The sequence below is a fragment of the Podarcis liolepis genome (genome assembly GCF_965112155.1).
Source record: "Podarcis liolepis genome assembly, chromosome: 10".
Classification (NCBI taxonomy): Eukaryota; Metazoa; Chordata; class Lepidosauria; order Squamata; family Lacertidae; genus Podarcis; species Podarcis liolepis.
This window is the reverse complement of record NC_139562.1, coordinates 53,739,052-53,754,521: the sequence shown is the minus strand read 5'-3', so window position 1 is coordinate 53,754,521 and position 15,470 is coordinate 53,739,052. Positions and strand designations below refer to the sequence as shown.

At 45.6% G+C, this 15,470-nt stretch overlaps 2 protein-coding genes across 2 annotated transcripts in view; one reads left to right on the top strand and one right to left on the bottom strand.

Moving 5' to 3' along the window:
• Positions 1–15,470, top strand: part of TFEC (transcription factor EC) — a 380,439-nt gene that overhangs the window by 326,326 nt on the left and 38,643 nt on the right. The gene's annotated exons all lie outside the window — the stretch shown is intronic.
• The window catches only part of LOC310687920 (uncharacterized protein), a 71,177-nt gene that overhangs the window by 28,973 nt on the left and 26,734 nt on the right, over positions 1–15,470 (bottom strand). The window contains exon 6 of the mRNA XM_083463879.1: positions 14,769–14,864. Within this exon, the coding sequence (XP_083320005.1) occupies positions 14,769–14,804 (36 nt within the window). The 5' untranslated portion in view covers positions 14,805–14,864. The remainder of the gene's footprint in view (positions 1–14,768; positions 14,865–15,470) is intronic.

The following is a 15,470-nucleotide window of genomic DNA, read 5'->3' as shown; positions in this document are numbered from 1 at the left end:
GAAGAGCCAAGCAAGAAAAGACATCTAGCTACATCCTGAAATCTACCTCGTATCCAGTCGTAAAGAGGTTTCTGTGTTAACCCTTTCTTTATAACCCATTTCTAGTCATTAGCTGATTAATTACAATAGACTGTACAGCAGCTGAATCTGGAAATCTAAATGAGTGAACACAACACTTTTAGCACTGATTCATACATTCCTTGTGCACCTGAGTAATTTGATCCAGACTCTCATTCCATGGGATGCCAAGTCTGAACTATCAGTACAATATTATGGGCTGCCTTCCTAGAATGGTTTGTTGGGGCAGGACCATCGCCTAATGTGAGGGTTTGATTAGCTGCTTGTGCGTGAAAACGTGCTCCCTCAGAGTTTGTGCGACCCCACAAACCTCCGTGTGTGACGGAGCTCCTCAGACATGTCTGCTCTAGTCACTAGTAGAGTCCGACAGTGGCTGTCTGCGGAAGCGTTTCCAGCAAAGAAGTTCCTTAACGGAAACGCGTCTCCTGGACTCACGGCGTGACAGTTTCCTGCGAGGTGTGGGTCTCCCTATGGGAGACTCCGATACCTCCCCACTGTTCTCGCTGGAAGCCTCCCTGAGCCCTCCCTCCTGCTCGCATTCCCTCAGAGACCCACTCCTCCCCCTGCTGGTCCCTGCTTCAGCAGTTGAGTCTCTTTCATCCTGCCTGAGTCCCTCCACCACCTGATGCTCTGATGGCAGTTCCCTGACATCCACCTCCCCTCCAGGGCCCCCCTCACCCCCTCCCAATTCCTCCCCCCTGGGAGGTGAAGGGCTAAAACCCCGAAACGAATCTTCCTCATCTTCTGACGTCTCGAACAATTCTCTCCATCGATCGTCGTCCTGGCCAGCTGAATCCTCCTCCTCTTCAGAATCTGGGAACCCCTCCAACTCCTCTTCCTCGTCGGTGGTGGCAAAGTATTCCCTTCGGAACCTCGCTACAGGCTGAGGTTTACGTGGGAACCTCTGATGAAAAGTCTCTATTAAAACCTCGTCATTGACATCCTCTGCCCTAACCCAGGTGTTTTCCGACTCCGGTTCCCCTTCCCACATTACCAAATACTCTACTTGATCTCCCTTCCACCTGGAATCGAGGATCTCCGCTACATGGTAGCTGTGTTCCTTCTCCTCCATTGCTGGTCCCCTAGTGACCCTCCCCTCACTGTCTCCTCTATACGGTGACAGCAACGACCTGTGAAAAACTGGGTGCAGCTTCATGTGGTTCGGTAACCGGAGCCTGAAAGCCACTGGATTGACCTGCTGTATGACTTCAAACGGACCCAGCCTTTTGGGTCTTAATTTCTTACAACCTCCTTTGAATGGCAACCCTTGGGTTGACAGCCACACCTGGTCCCCCACCCTGATGCTTTCACCTTCCCTTCTGTTTTTGTCTGCCTGCCTCTTATATTCCTCCTTAGCCCTGTTTAAATTGAGTTGGAGCTGGCGATGGATCGCTTCCATTTCTTCCACGAACTGTTCTGCAGCTGGAACGCTCCAGTTCTCCCCCTCCCCCCCTGGGAAGGCTCTGGGATGGCACCCGTGATTAGCCAAAAAGGGGCTCATCCCCGTGGACACGTTCTCTGCATTGTTGTAGGCAAATTCTGCCAACGCCAACTTCTCCACCCAATCATTCTCTCTGTCATTAACATAACACCTCAAATATTGTTGGAGAACCCCATTTGCTCTTTCCGCCTGCCCGTTGGTTTCAGGATGACGGGCCGTCGAGAAATTAACCTCTACATGCAGTAAGCTCATGAGCTTCCTCCAGAACCTGGAAGTAAATTGTTTCCCTCGGTCTGAAACCACCCTCAAGGGGGCGCCATGCAACCTAAACACATTCTCTACAAACAATTTGGCGGTTTCTTCTGCTGTAACCGCATGTGAGCAGGCTATGAAGTGGGCCATTTTAGTTAACAGGTCTACTACAACCATGATGGCTGTTTTCCCTCTAGACCTTGGCAGATCAGTCATGAAATCTATTGCCACTGCTTCCCACGGTCTCTCAGGTGTGGGCAGTGGTTCTAATAAACCAGCCGGCGCCTGCCTCTCCCCCTTGGCTCTTTGGCATTGTTCACACCCTCTCACATACTCCCGCACATCTTCCCTGACCTTGGGCCACCAAAATTCCCTGGTAACCAGCCACATGGTTTTGTGTTGCCCAAAGTGCCCTGCTGTGGGGCTATCGTGCAGCTGCTTGAGTACCTTCTCCCTCAATTCCCCTTCAGGTATATATAACGCTCCCTTATAATACAATGCCCCATTTCTCTCCTCAAAACCACCGGATTTGTCTTCCTCCCCTCTGAGATCCCTGAGTTTCCCCTGGGCGTATGCATCCTGCACCGTACCCTCTACCAATTCCCTTTGCCCCACCAAAGTCGCCCCACACACCCAGCGGTCCTCTGGAATGATATGGGTTTCTTCGGGTGCTCCCTCCCCCTCCAAATATTCAGGTTTGCGTGAGAGAGCGTCCGCCCTAACATTCTCTGGGCCTGGCACATAACAAATCTCAAAGTTAAATTTGGAGAACTCTTGGGCCCATCTCAACTGCCTTTGGTTGAGCACTCGCGCCGTTCTCCAGTACTCTAGATTTTTATGGTCCGTGCACACTTGCACTTTATGTTGTGCACCAACTAGCAGATGCCTCCATCTCCGGAACGCCTCATGAATAGCAAGCAGTTCTCGGTCGTACACCGTGTAGTTCCTCTCGGATTTGTTCAGCTTCCGCGAGAAGAAGGCACACGGACGCCACTCGGACTCCTCCTTCCCCGGCTGCAGAAGAAGCACCGCACCTATGGCTCTGTCAGATGCGTCTGTTTCAACCCTTAGCTTCTTTCGTAAATCCACATGCAGAAGTTGTTCTTCAGAGGCGAAGGCCCTTTTCAGTTCCTCAAACGCTCGCTCCGCCTCCGCCGTCCATACAAACTTCTTTTTACTGCTGAGACAGTCAGTGATGGGCGCCGTCAGATGGGCGAAGTTGCGGATGAACTTACGATAAAAGTTTCCAAACCCTAGGAACCTCTGCACATCCTTCTTGGTTTTGGGTGTTTTCCATTCCAGCACTGCCTGTACCTTGCCGGGATCCATGGCCAATCCCTTGTCTGACAGGCGGTACCCCAGGAATTCCACCTCCTTGGTATGGAACCGACACTTCTCCAGTTTGACCCACAGCCTGTTGGCTTGCAGTCTGCTCAACACTTCTCTGACGTCTCTCACATGTTGCTCCTCATTCTCAGAATACACCAACACATCATCTAGAAAGGCAACGCAATTCTTGTAGAGCAAAGGGCCCAGCACGTGGTTCATAAAAGATTGAAAACACGCGGAGCCTGCTTGTAATCCAAATGGCATAACGAGGTATTCAAACGCCCCCAAAGGGGTAAACATGGTGGTTTTCCATTCATCCCCTTTCCTTATGCGTATCAGGTTGTACGCCCCCCTTAGATCCAGCTTTGTGAAAATCTTTCCCTTCCTCACCCTGGTCAAAATATCATCAATTCTGGGCATAGGGAACGCCACCGGTTCAGTCACTGCATTCAGCCGCCTAAAATCACATACAAGTCTCGGCTTGTCCGCATTTTTTTTGTCCACAAAGAACACTGGGCTCCCCCCTGCTGCTTTGGACTCTCTGATGAAGCCTCTCTTCAGGTTCTTGTCAATGAACCCTCGCAACTCCTGCATTTCCCTGTCTGACATGGCATACAACTTGCCCACGGGAAGCTGTGCTCCTGGGAGTAAATTGATCTGACAATCAAAGGGTCTATGAGGTGGTAGTTGGTCAGCTTCCTTCTCGCTGAACACGTCGCTGAGATCTGCATACTGTGGTGGTACCTTCACCTTCCCCATTACTTCAGTCCCTGCTAGGGTGGCTTGGGCCCCTGCTGAACCCTTCTCCCCTTTGCAGTGTTCTAGGCAATGTGCTGAACCAAAGGACACCACTCTTTGATGCCAGCCAACCAGCGGATCATGTAGAGCTAGCCAGCTCATTCCCAAAATAATGGGAGCGCCTCCCAGGGTGGCCACATTAAACGCTATCAGTTCTGTGTGCCTTGCCACCCTCATTATCATTGGGACAGTCTGCAAGCGGACTCCTCCTCCCAACAACTCCCTGCCATCAATCGTGGTCACCTGCAGGGGGTTGCTTAAAGGGATGGTCTGTATCTGGTGTTCAGCAGCAAACTCCTTGCTCATAAAATTGCAGGAGCTGCCTGAGTCCAATAGCGCCTTTATTTTTAGGGGGTGCCCATTCTGCAGCTCTAGCGACACTTCAATCACTAGAGCAGGTCGAGGAGCTTCTGGCACGGGCACTTTCACTGCTCTTTGGCCTGGCTGCAGTGCCCCAATTGTGGCAACCAGGCGTTGGCTTTTACCTGCTCCGCTCCCCCTTCTTCTCCCCCCTCAACAGCTCCCACCATCCCTTGCCATTCCTTCCTCTGGGGGCAGACTCTGGCAAAGTGGCCTGGCTGTTGGCAGAGATAGCATTTCCGGGGGCCCTTTCCCTCCTTCTTAGCTCCCTCGCTGGTTTTTGAAAATGCGCGCGCGCGCGCTGTTCCGATTTCCATCGGCTCTGCCGGCGGGAAAGCTGGCTCAGGAATGTCTGGAATGCGGAACTCCTTCCAACGTTCCCCTCTCCCTTCCCGCCTCTCCAAGGCTCTTGCCTCCTGCCGCGCTCCTATGGTCAGCGCAGATTTGGTCAGCTGATCCATAGACTCCGCCCTGGGGCTCCGTGCCAGCTCGTCTTTCACCCCCGAAGAAAGACCTTCTTCAAATAGCATTTGAACGGGTGCCGCCGATAAATCCCAACTCAGTCTGTGAATCAGCATGGTAAACTCAGTCCAATATTCACGGACAGATCGACTTCCCTGCTTACAAGCCATTAACTGTCTGCGCACCACCCCTTCCTCAATATCGCTGGAAAACATGATATCCATTGCACGAAAGAACTTCATTGTGTCCTTTAGTATGTCATTGTGCGTTGCCATTAGGGGTCGAACCCAGTCTCTAGCCCCTTTCTCAAGATGCCCAATTACAAAAGCAACTCGCGATTCCTCATCAGGGAACTCATCGAACTGCACATTAAGGGCATATTGCATCTCTGTCCTAAAAGCATGGTAGTCCTTGGGGTCCCCCCCAAATTTCTGCACCAATCCTGGTACCTTTCTGGGGAATTGCGTGGCTCTCCCCTTCTTGTCTGCATCCTGAGCCCTTCTCTCCTCCAACCTCGCCGTCTGCAGGGCCAGTTGAACCTCCAACGCTCGGTATCTATCTTCCAAGCTTGGACCAGCTCCAGCCCCTGCTCCTCCGGTTCCGGTTGGTTCGCTCATGATGCCTTCTCTTGCACAGGCAGCGTACAAAGACTGTCGGACTGCTGTGAGGGTTTGATTAGCTGCTTGTGCGTGAAAACGTGCTCCCTCAGAGTTTGTGCGACCCCACAAACCTCCGTGTGTGACGGAGCTCCTCAGACATGTCTGCTCTAGTCACTAGTAGAGTCCGACAGTGGCTGTCTGCGGAAGCGTTTCCAGCAAAGAAGTTCCTTAACGGAAACGCGTCTCCTGGACTCACGGCGTGACAGTTTCCTGCGAGGTGTGGGTCTCCCTATGGGAGACTCCGATACCTCCCCACTGTTCTCGCTGGAAGCCTCCCTGAGCCCTCCCTCCTGCTCGCATTCCCTCAGAGACCCACTCCTCCCCCTGCTGGTCCCTGCTTCAGCAGTTGAGTCTCTTTCATCCTGCCTGAGTCCCTCCAACACCTGATGCTCTGATGGCAGTTCCCTGACACCTAAGAAGAACCACAGCTCAGTGGTAGAGCATCTGCTTTGTGTGAGGAAATCCAGAATTTCTGGATTGAGACTCCAGTCTGAAATCTTGGAAAGCTGTTTTCAGCCAGTGTGGACAATACTGAACTGAAGGAACCCAGTGCACCTTCTTATCTTCCTCCCTAAAGCATTAATCCTAGGAAAGCTGGTCAGTCGCCACCAACAACATCCAGAAGCTACAGATGAGAACGTCATTCCCAGCAGCCTCAGAGTATTAGTGCCCATGCACTAAATCTTGGGAAAGGTTTGAGGTATTATGGGAATATACAAAGTTGCTTCATGGTGGCTCAGGGTTTTGGTTTATTTAGCTCAGTTTTGTTTACACTAGGGGCAGGAGACCTTCAGCCCTCAAAATCTTGGTGGACTCCAACTCCCATCAGCCCTAACTCATCAGAGATGATGGGAGTTGTAGTCCAATGATTTCTAGAGGACCTCAAGTTCCCTATTCCTGGTGACCTGGTCTACACTGACTGTGGATCTTCAGGCAGGAGTCTTTCCCAATTCTACATGGACACGATATGGATTTAATGTGGGACCTTTTACATGCAAATTATGTGTTCTCGTACTGAGCTCTACCTATCCCCATGCCTTATTTTGGGGAGAATTAGCTCTGCATGTGTTATTCCAACGCTCTGAATGTATATGTGTGTTCTTCAAAGCCCTCTCGTACTTTAACTCACATAAGGGACATTTAAAAACAGATCAATATGAATAATTTGGAGACAGGAAAATGAAGATGGGCTAAATGGGAGGGGTGTGTAGATATATGGCAGCACAGAAAATTGGCAGAGGGTTTGGGAACTTGGCAAATGAAGAAAGGCTGGTAGAATGAAGGTTCAGCAGTAGCAAGGATCTGCAAGGTGTTTACAGCATGCAATTAAAAACATTATTGACTGATTGGTCTGTTTACTATGTTTATATTCCACATTTCGCCCACACACGTTACTTTCACTATCCTGAAAACAACTCTGTGAGGTAAGGCAGACTGAGAAAGTGTGACTGGCCCAAAGTCATCCAGTAAGGATTTGAACCTGAGTTTCTCAAGTTTCTCTCACAAATCCTAGTTTGGGACTAAACACTGTCTCCCCTGCTTCCCAATGAAACTTATTCCCCAAAGACACACCAATGAAACATTAATCCTGACTCACAAACCACAGAGGCAGCACAGGTCCTACCATGACCAATGATAAACAGTGCTTAGCACTCATTAGAAATACATGAGCCAATCAGACAGAACTCTTGACTCTAACAGTGGCTAACAGAATATCCCAGGACAACAGCACTGAGATAGCCATTGACCATCACTTGCTTCCAGCATAAAGCAATCAGTTACGTACCATGTTGTCATGGTAGGTAGCCACTGATGGGCCTGTGCCCTAGGAATTCATCTTACCTATCCATTTTTGAAAGTCATTTGAGCTACTGGCCATCAACCCATCTTCTGACAACAAGTTTTACATTATGTGAAGACATACCTCCTTGTTCTGAACTGACCGTCAATCAGTTTCATTGGCTTTTTGAGAGAGGAAGGGAACAACTTTTGTTAGCTCACCTCATGCTCCTAATACACACAACTGCACATTGTACATAAACTTCAGATAGATATTGATGTGGGGCAATGACATTGTTGCAGGGTGCAATGATTTCCCCCCCAACACACCCACACACACAAAAGGCTTTCGTGCACCCAGTGCAATAGAGCCACACACGGAGACCTGCTCCTGCACAGAGACTGTGTTAGCTGGACTGAGTCATTTGCTTTGAAGTGGTGGCGCTGAGTTCTGTCCATCACTACAAAAAATAAGCAGAGAGAATACTTGTCTGCTTAAGTGATACACACCAGGCAATTAGAAGTCCTATGCATATCAGTGTGTTAATTGTGCATCACTATCATCAGCAAATACAAGAGATATTCAGGTTATGTTTAATACCAAAGCAGCTCAGTCCACTGTCCATCCATTCCACAAAGCACAGGTGAATGATGTGCAATACTGCCACTTCATGGAGTGCCCCCTGTATTATTGTAGCAAAGATCCATGAGACTAAAAACGCAGACTAGAAGAAGTCATAATAACTGATGATAGCTCAGAAGTATGTATGGTACTATTGTACTATAATATAACACTCACACACTGAAATATTTAAAAATGTGTAGATTTAAAATAATAAAGAAAATCCTTTTTTTACATTTTGCTTTGAATTTTTATGCTGAATTTTATTGAAGCACACTTTTAAAAATCAGTCATTTTAGTATCCATTTTTATCAAATTATAATCCTTTATCACTTAATAATAGAGGAGCAGAAGCTTTTTAAGCACATAACAACTGTGACATTTTGATGGAATTTAGTTGGTGTAATAATTTTATCAAATCATATATTTCTTTTCTTTCTCTCCCCCCTGAAATACCATTTATTAAAACATTATCTACCATTCTGAGCTATGGAAAGGTAAGGAAAATGTCATCCTAAAAAGACCTGCCCCACCCCTGCTTGAAATCATGAGTCAATCACAGCTTGCAGCACTAAGTACTGCGATATTCTGAGAAAGAATATGATTCCATATAAACATTAGCAGACTCGGAGTTTGGAAAATAACATCGCAGGGCAGCATGTCATTAGGTATGGACTCCGTACTAGCCTTGTAGTGTTTTTAATTTCCAAAATACTATAGGTTCATAACTGGATTTGTTCTCACAACAGCCCTCTGGGGTAGCCTATAATTATATACCCATTCCACTCCAGCAGGGTGCTAAAGGAGTCAAAATCCAGCCCATCGGCCAAACTCACATGGCTGGAACGTTCCCATCCTGCCTTACTGTGAGAGCGCACTGGGCCAAAGAGAGCAAACAAAATGTGTTACGCCCTGTTTCTGCAGCGCAACGAACAGGTTTGGCAGGAGCAATTCTGGTTCATTTACTGGATAAATACTTCCAGAGCGGTCCACGGGAAACATTTTGGGAAGAAGCCCTGGAGCATGAAAGCATAACAGAAATTTAGGCTACCTAATTGTTCTTGCATTCAAGCACAAAAAAGACCTTCCCAAATCTTGGTTGAAAGCATTCTATGAGATGTAAGAGTCATTAATAATAAGGATCATGATAGCAAGGAGAGTTTGTGCCAGTGATGAACCCCAAGAGCTCTTGCCTCTCAGGCAAAACATTATCTAGGCCAACTAGCCAAATATATATTTGCATGCAACAGTGAGCATTTACACATTAACGGATGTCGCATGGACACCTGGATGTGCTGATAGCACAACTGCTCTTTCCGGACATCCATGGTGTTTCCCCAGTTACATTCTGATAAAAAGGATGACTGCAATAGCCTAGCGAAATCTGAAAAGGTGCGTCTAGTTTTTAAATACGCACTGGCACATAGTGGGATCACTGTCTAGGTTGCGGTGTCTTGGTTACAAAGGCAAACAGCGCTTTTCTTTCGGGATGCAGTCACAATGGGAAGTGCACTTTGCAGGGCCACAAAGCAATGCAGTTCTTCAGAATGGAAATTTGTTCTATGTATACTTTCCATTAAGGATCCTTGCTGGTTTGGCCAGGAGCAGCTGGTGGAGTGATGCTTAAAAGCTACCTTCCCAACACCAGTGTCTCTGCCACCTAGCTAGGAAAGTGCTGGGCAGGTGCTTCAGCAAAGTCAATCTTGCACTTCCGCTGATGCCCCCGCTCCCAGCCCAGTATTTGCTGCCACCTTGCCCCATCCTTGTAAATGGCTGGGCTCCAATTGCACTAGCCGCTCCTGAGCTTGTCAAGTCTTCTCAGTTATATTATCTATACAATCTATTGGAACTTTGCACCTCCTGAATCCTCACAATGCCCCTGTGATGTTGGTTAGGCGAAGTTGATAGTTACTTGGCCAAGGCCGTCCATTAAGCTGAGAATGGATTAAATGATCTAGCTCATATTCAGTATTTTGTTAAGCTCAAACTAGATAGGTCGGTTGGTTAGAGCGTGGTGCTGATAATGTCAAGGTTACAGGTACGATCCTCATATGGGACAGCTGAATATTCCTGAATTGTAGGGAAATGGACTGTAAGATCCTCAGGGTCCCTTCCAACTCGACGATTCTGGGATTCATACTGGCACGGCTATAAAATGAGAGTGTTACTCTGAATAGCTTTTGCATTGTTCAAACATAGAAAGAGGCCATTCAATTGAGATTACATGTGCTCCTTCTTACTAAACAACATCTTTTATCTGTGTGAACAAACTGCTTACAAGATAGGTTACATTCAGACAGACAGTTACTTTCCAGGATGGAAACATTTGACTCGCCCTTCCCTCTTCTTTTAATGGACTAAAGGAATGCATAAGTAAGTGTACATAGTCCTCTGTAAAGAACAGGGCTGTGAGTCAGAGCTCATTGCCCTAGAACGCACAAAGAAACATATTACTTGGTCTTTTCAAAGGTGGTGAACTACTCCTGCAGAAAGCAGTGGCACATATTGCTCTGCTCCTGAAGGCATGCATATTAGACACAAATTCTGGAAAGTAGGGAGTAACACTGCTTTGCACAGGTACAGAAGCTGTGTGTGCGTACAAAGACCATGAAGAGGAATTAGGAGTGGAATGTATTGGGCATGTGCAAAAAAGTAATATAGCCACATACAAGTGCCCACAGCCTATCACCCCATAGCATGAGGGGAAAGGGATTTGAAAACAGAAACTTGGATTTGGTACCTCTCCCAGTAAGTTTCCGAGCACAATTGGTGTTGACCTTTAAAGCCCTAAATGGCCTCGGCCCAGTATACCTGAAGGAGCATCTCCACCCCCATCGTTCTACCCGGACACTAAGGTCCAGCGCCAAAGGCCTTCTGGCGGTTCCCTCACTGCGAGAAGCAAAGCTACAGGGAACCAGGCAGAGGGCCTTCTCGGTAGTGGCGCCCGCCATGTGAAACGCCCTCCCATCATATGTCAAAGAGATAAACAACTACCTGACATTTAGAAGACATCTGAAGGCAGCCCTGTTCAGGAAAGTTTTTAATGTGTGACATTTTAATGTATTTTTAATCTTTGTTGGAAGCCGCCCAGAGTGGTTGGGGAAACTCAGCCAGATGGGCAGGGTACAAAGAAAAAATTATTATTATTATTATTATTATTATTATTATTAGTTATCCATAGACTATGAATTTCTCTCTCTCTCTCTTTTTCCTACTTGCATAGTAGACAAGCAAGATACTTAGTCCTGAATCACTTGTGATTGGCATTTGCTTGTTTAAACACGGTGAGAAGCCTCAGCCGTGAAAAGTGAAATAAGTCTTCAGTTGTGTTAAGATGTATTCATGTGTGATTTGTTTACCTCTAAATGAGACGGCATGTGGCAATATTGTCACTTTTCCATATGTCTCTTATGAACAATTTCAAGTTGGGAATGTTGTTTCATTTTGAGAGCTCTCGGTTGCTTACTCTTTCCTCATGGTACAAACGACAGAACACAGTTCTGCCATGTGTGCAAATATTCATGCATGGGATACAAAGGCCAGTTTTGGCAATTATTAGATTAGAGCTTTCCTTAACCATACACTAAGACTAAAATGCCGTTATTATCCGCGCTGTGATAGAAGACGGCCACTAGAATACGACGTCTTTTAACAAGAAGAGGCTAACTTTGCATTATTTTCCATTATTCTTACTCTCTTTGTCATGGAATGGAGCCATGCTGTGCCATTCTGTTCTGGGTATCAGAGCATGAGCTTGATACACTGGAATTTGAATGCCTCATATTCTGAAATGGATAATGGTTGTACTTGATTTCTTTCACCTCTCGGTTTTTAGCATTTTGATAGGCAAGTGCCACTTCACCCCTAAGGATCTCTGTTGACCTTTAGCACAGTGGGGTAGTTTTAGTGATGGATTTATTCTTATGGTCTCTGCTATCCTGGGCGGAGGTGGTATATGAAAGCAAATGTCTTACATATTCACTGTAGCATTCTGAATATTTTGCAATTTGCTAATATTTCTGTCAGCTGCCAAACGGAACTGGTAAAACAGTGTGCTCACAAAGCAAAAAGGAGAGACTGCCTTTATTCTACACCATCGGCGATTTAAAACACATCGTTAGAATTTCACTGCTAATTTTTCCCATGCTGACATTACGGATGACACTGAGTTAAGAAACGTAGCCATTTAAAAGAAACGATCAACAAACAACCAGGAATATGTGGAACAGAGATGTAAAATTTCCAGAACAACAATGGGATGAACATTTGCCAGGGGTGTGTAGCAGGGCTGTGGGGTTGACCAATGTTTATAGGGGAAAACTGAAATATATGCAACACTTTATAAAATCTAGTTTACTGCTGTAAGAAAATTGTTCTGTTCAGTATAGTTATAACATTTAGAAGCGTAAATGCCTTAATTTTATTCAAACAATAATTACAAATATGCCCATGGTTACTGACACAATAGCAAGCTGCTGCACTTTTAAGACCGCAATCCTAAACAAACCTAGCAGAGAGTAAGCTCCACTGACTATAGCAGGGCTTATTTCTGAGTAAACATGCCTGGGATTACGCTGCATGGTATCTTAGTTTTGGCAAGATGGTAAAATAGGAATAAAGCAACACTTGAAAATGGAAACCATCAACACTGTAAGTACGCAAAAGGAAGGTTTTTATTATCAGCTCCACAAAAAGCAGGCTGGATTCGGAGAACACCACACTTGGTTTTGCACACTCAATGAGGTTGTGTTTCTCAAATAGCAGCCCATTCTGCCTCATAGCCAAGCTTGTTTGAAACCACATTAAAGGCTGTTTTTGATATGGCACTGCAGTCTTCCATTCAGAGGAAAAACAAACAAACACAGTGCATGCTTAAGCTTTGGGCATGGTTAAAGTAATTATTTGAAATCTGGTCAATATTTAGAGCTCAGTATTGCCATACTTCTATTATGTAATTAAGGAGTGGCGATACATTTGCTTCAATAAAACTGGAGAGTTAAGCATATTTAGTAGTGACTAAGCACCAATGAACTCAATGGAACTCGCTTCCGAGGAGATATGAATGGGATTGGGGCTGCAAGTGTCAGAATAACTGGACAAAATTACTAACCTGATGCCAAATTAGTATTTATGGCTACAATCCTAATTCCCTCCAGCCAATAGGGAGTTTCAAGGCAGGGCAATGGAAGTCTTCGTATCCAGGGCACAGCAAAAAAAACAAACCAACCCATTGCTCTTCTGTGTTTAGCCAGCAGGCTTCAAATGCAGCAGAACATCTGCCATTCTTCACCTCCCTAGCCCCTCATTAGGATTGCTCTGCATCCCAGCAAATCATATATCATTGAAAATACTAGCATAACTCACATTTATTTCTCTGATCAGAATCAGTGTCTGAAAGATTCATGGCTTCTGACTTTGAACTTTCACTTTGACCTTCTCATGGACTTCAGAAAATGGAAGGTTTGCATAAATTGAAACAAGTTCTTTTACATATTGGTTCCTCCCCCCCCCTTAACTTTTATCAGTTCCTTTCATTTGATACAAACGGTGGAATAACCTGAGCCGAGCGAGAAGCAAGGCGTATCAGAGGTTATCTTGCACCACCTTGTTGCATGGCAGATGGGACTCCTTAGACTTGAAGGGATTCCAAACTCTACCACATTCCAAAATACTATTCCATTAATGGATTCTAACGATGTTGCTTGTTTAGCATGCCAGACCAATGTAATAACTAATTCTATCCCCATTCAGGAAGGAAGGAAGAAGATTGGTTTCCTAATATGTGCTTATCAGTAGTTCCCAAGATTCTCATTTTCCCACTCAGGCTGGGGAGTGGCAAGGAACCCACCCACTCCCAATAGTTTTCCTTTCATTTCCTGGATTTGCACAATGTTTCCACCATCTGCCAGTGGTGGACACACAACCACATAGTGGAAGAGGTGGGCATGCAGGCAGGGGCGCAGACAGCAGCAGGGTGACCAGGTGCCCCTCCTTCCAACTGGACTCTGCCACCCTGAGGCCACTGCCTCACCTAGATTCATACCTGTTGTTAGTGGTGTCCTTTGGCTGAGATGCATGGTTCTGCGGCACTCCCTCTCAGCTGAGATCAGATACGATTATTATTATTATTATTAATCATCATCATCATAATAATAACAGGTGCCTTTCCAGTTGAATGCCCAACAGCTAGTGAAGACTTCCTATCATTTCAGCAGGCATTTTAAGAACGTTTTCTGAGTTTATTGTACATTTCTAACCTTACTCAACGCTGCTTGCAGGCTAAGATGTTGAAAAGGTAAATAAATGATGTTTGCTCTGCTCCTAGCTCAGTGAGACAAGAAACAAAAAAGTGCTACCACCTAGAATTACTCCATTTCCCCTACTGCTGCTGGCTTCATAGATATATTTTTTTAAAAAAACAACCAACATAAAGGATTGGTTTAACATACAGGGCATGCATACATTTTTCTTCCAAATGCCGCATTCCCTCGGGGGAAATCTGAGGGGTGAGAGCAGCAGGGGAAATCTGCTGGTGGGCAGAGACAGATCTGATGATAGTTCTGGATTAACTAATCTGGAATAAAGAAGACTCCGCTTCACTTTTCACCATGGCTGTCTCAGATAAGAATTCCCCATCCTATGCAAGTCTCCTCAGAAGTTAGTGGCGCAGAGTTAGATGAGGTTACTCTCAAATAAAAAAAAAAACCAAGGGGTTTTTAAAATATACAATAGACCAATACAGTTACTGTTCTAGAAATCAAGTGAAAGTAATTCCTTTCTGACTTTAGCGGACTACCCACACACATGCAGGAAGCCTGACAATTCATTCTCAAGACTGCTGGAGGATGGGAATTCTTTTCTCAAAAAAATATAAAAACCTGGGAAAATATACCCCCCTCCAAATCAAGTAAATGTTGCCCTTTCCAATTGTTCTTAAACAACATGAAAAGAACAATGGGAGCTGGGAGCTGAGCTACAGATGACTCACCTGCGGTCTAAAGTATCCTGCTATTGTTGTCACCATGTCCAGGTTTAGATTGTATGTTCAGTTCCAGCACCATTCCATCTCCTGCCAATGTTCCCTCTAACGAAAAGATAAAACAAAAATCTCTTTATTATGTTTCCTTCCAAGTTCTAGGACCCGCTCGTGGTGTTTTGAATGTATTGGCAATGAAAAGTGCGCCTGCTGATTCTGAAGCTCAGATACTGCCTCTCATCATTTCTCTGTTTGTTTTTCTACAAGTGCTAAGAACCCGCCTGGTGGGAGCCCATTCCATTTCCAAATTCTTCCCATTTAGGAATCTGAAAGTTGCTGGTCTCTTGAGCAAAACGGAGCCAATGAATATATGTCCAGCAAAGCCGAATTTACTCCAAACCCTTCAGCTGCAACCTTAAACCCTTGGTGAAAACGCAAACAACGCGGGTTTCATTCATGTATTGTTTTTTAAGTGTCAGGCAGGCCTAATGGAAAATATATTCCCAGCCATAAGTTATTTGCTGGACAGTTGTTAATCTCTGTTGTTTTCTGCGTGTCTGTTTCACTCCATGTGGCGGAAAGCTTGAAATGGGAATATTTAGCAAAACATCTATCAAACTGATATTCAAACAGAAATAGTATTACTGGAATTATTATTTGCATATTCATACAATCTCCCCTTCAGGCATCAGTACCAATAGTCACTCTTCACAA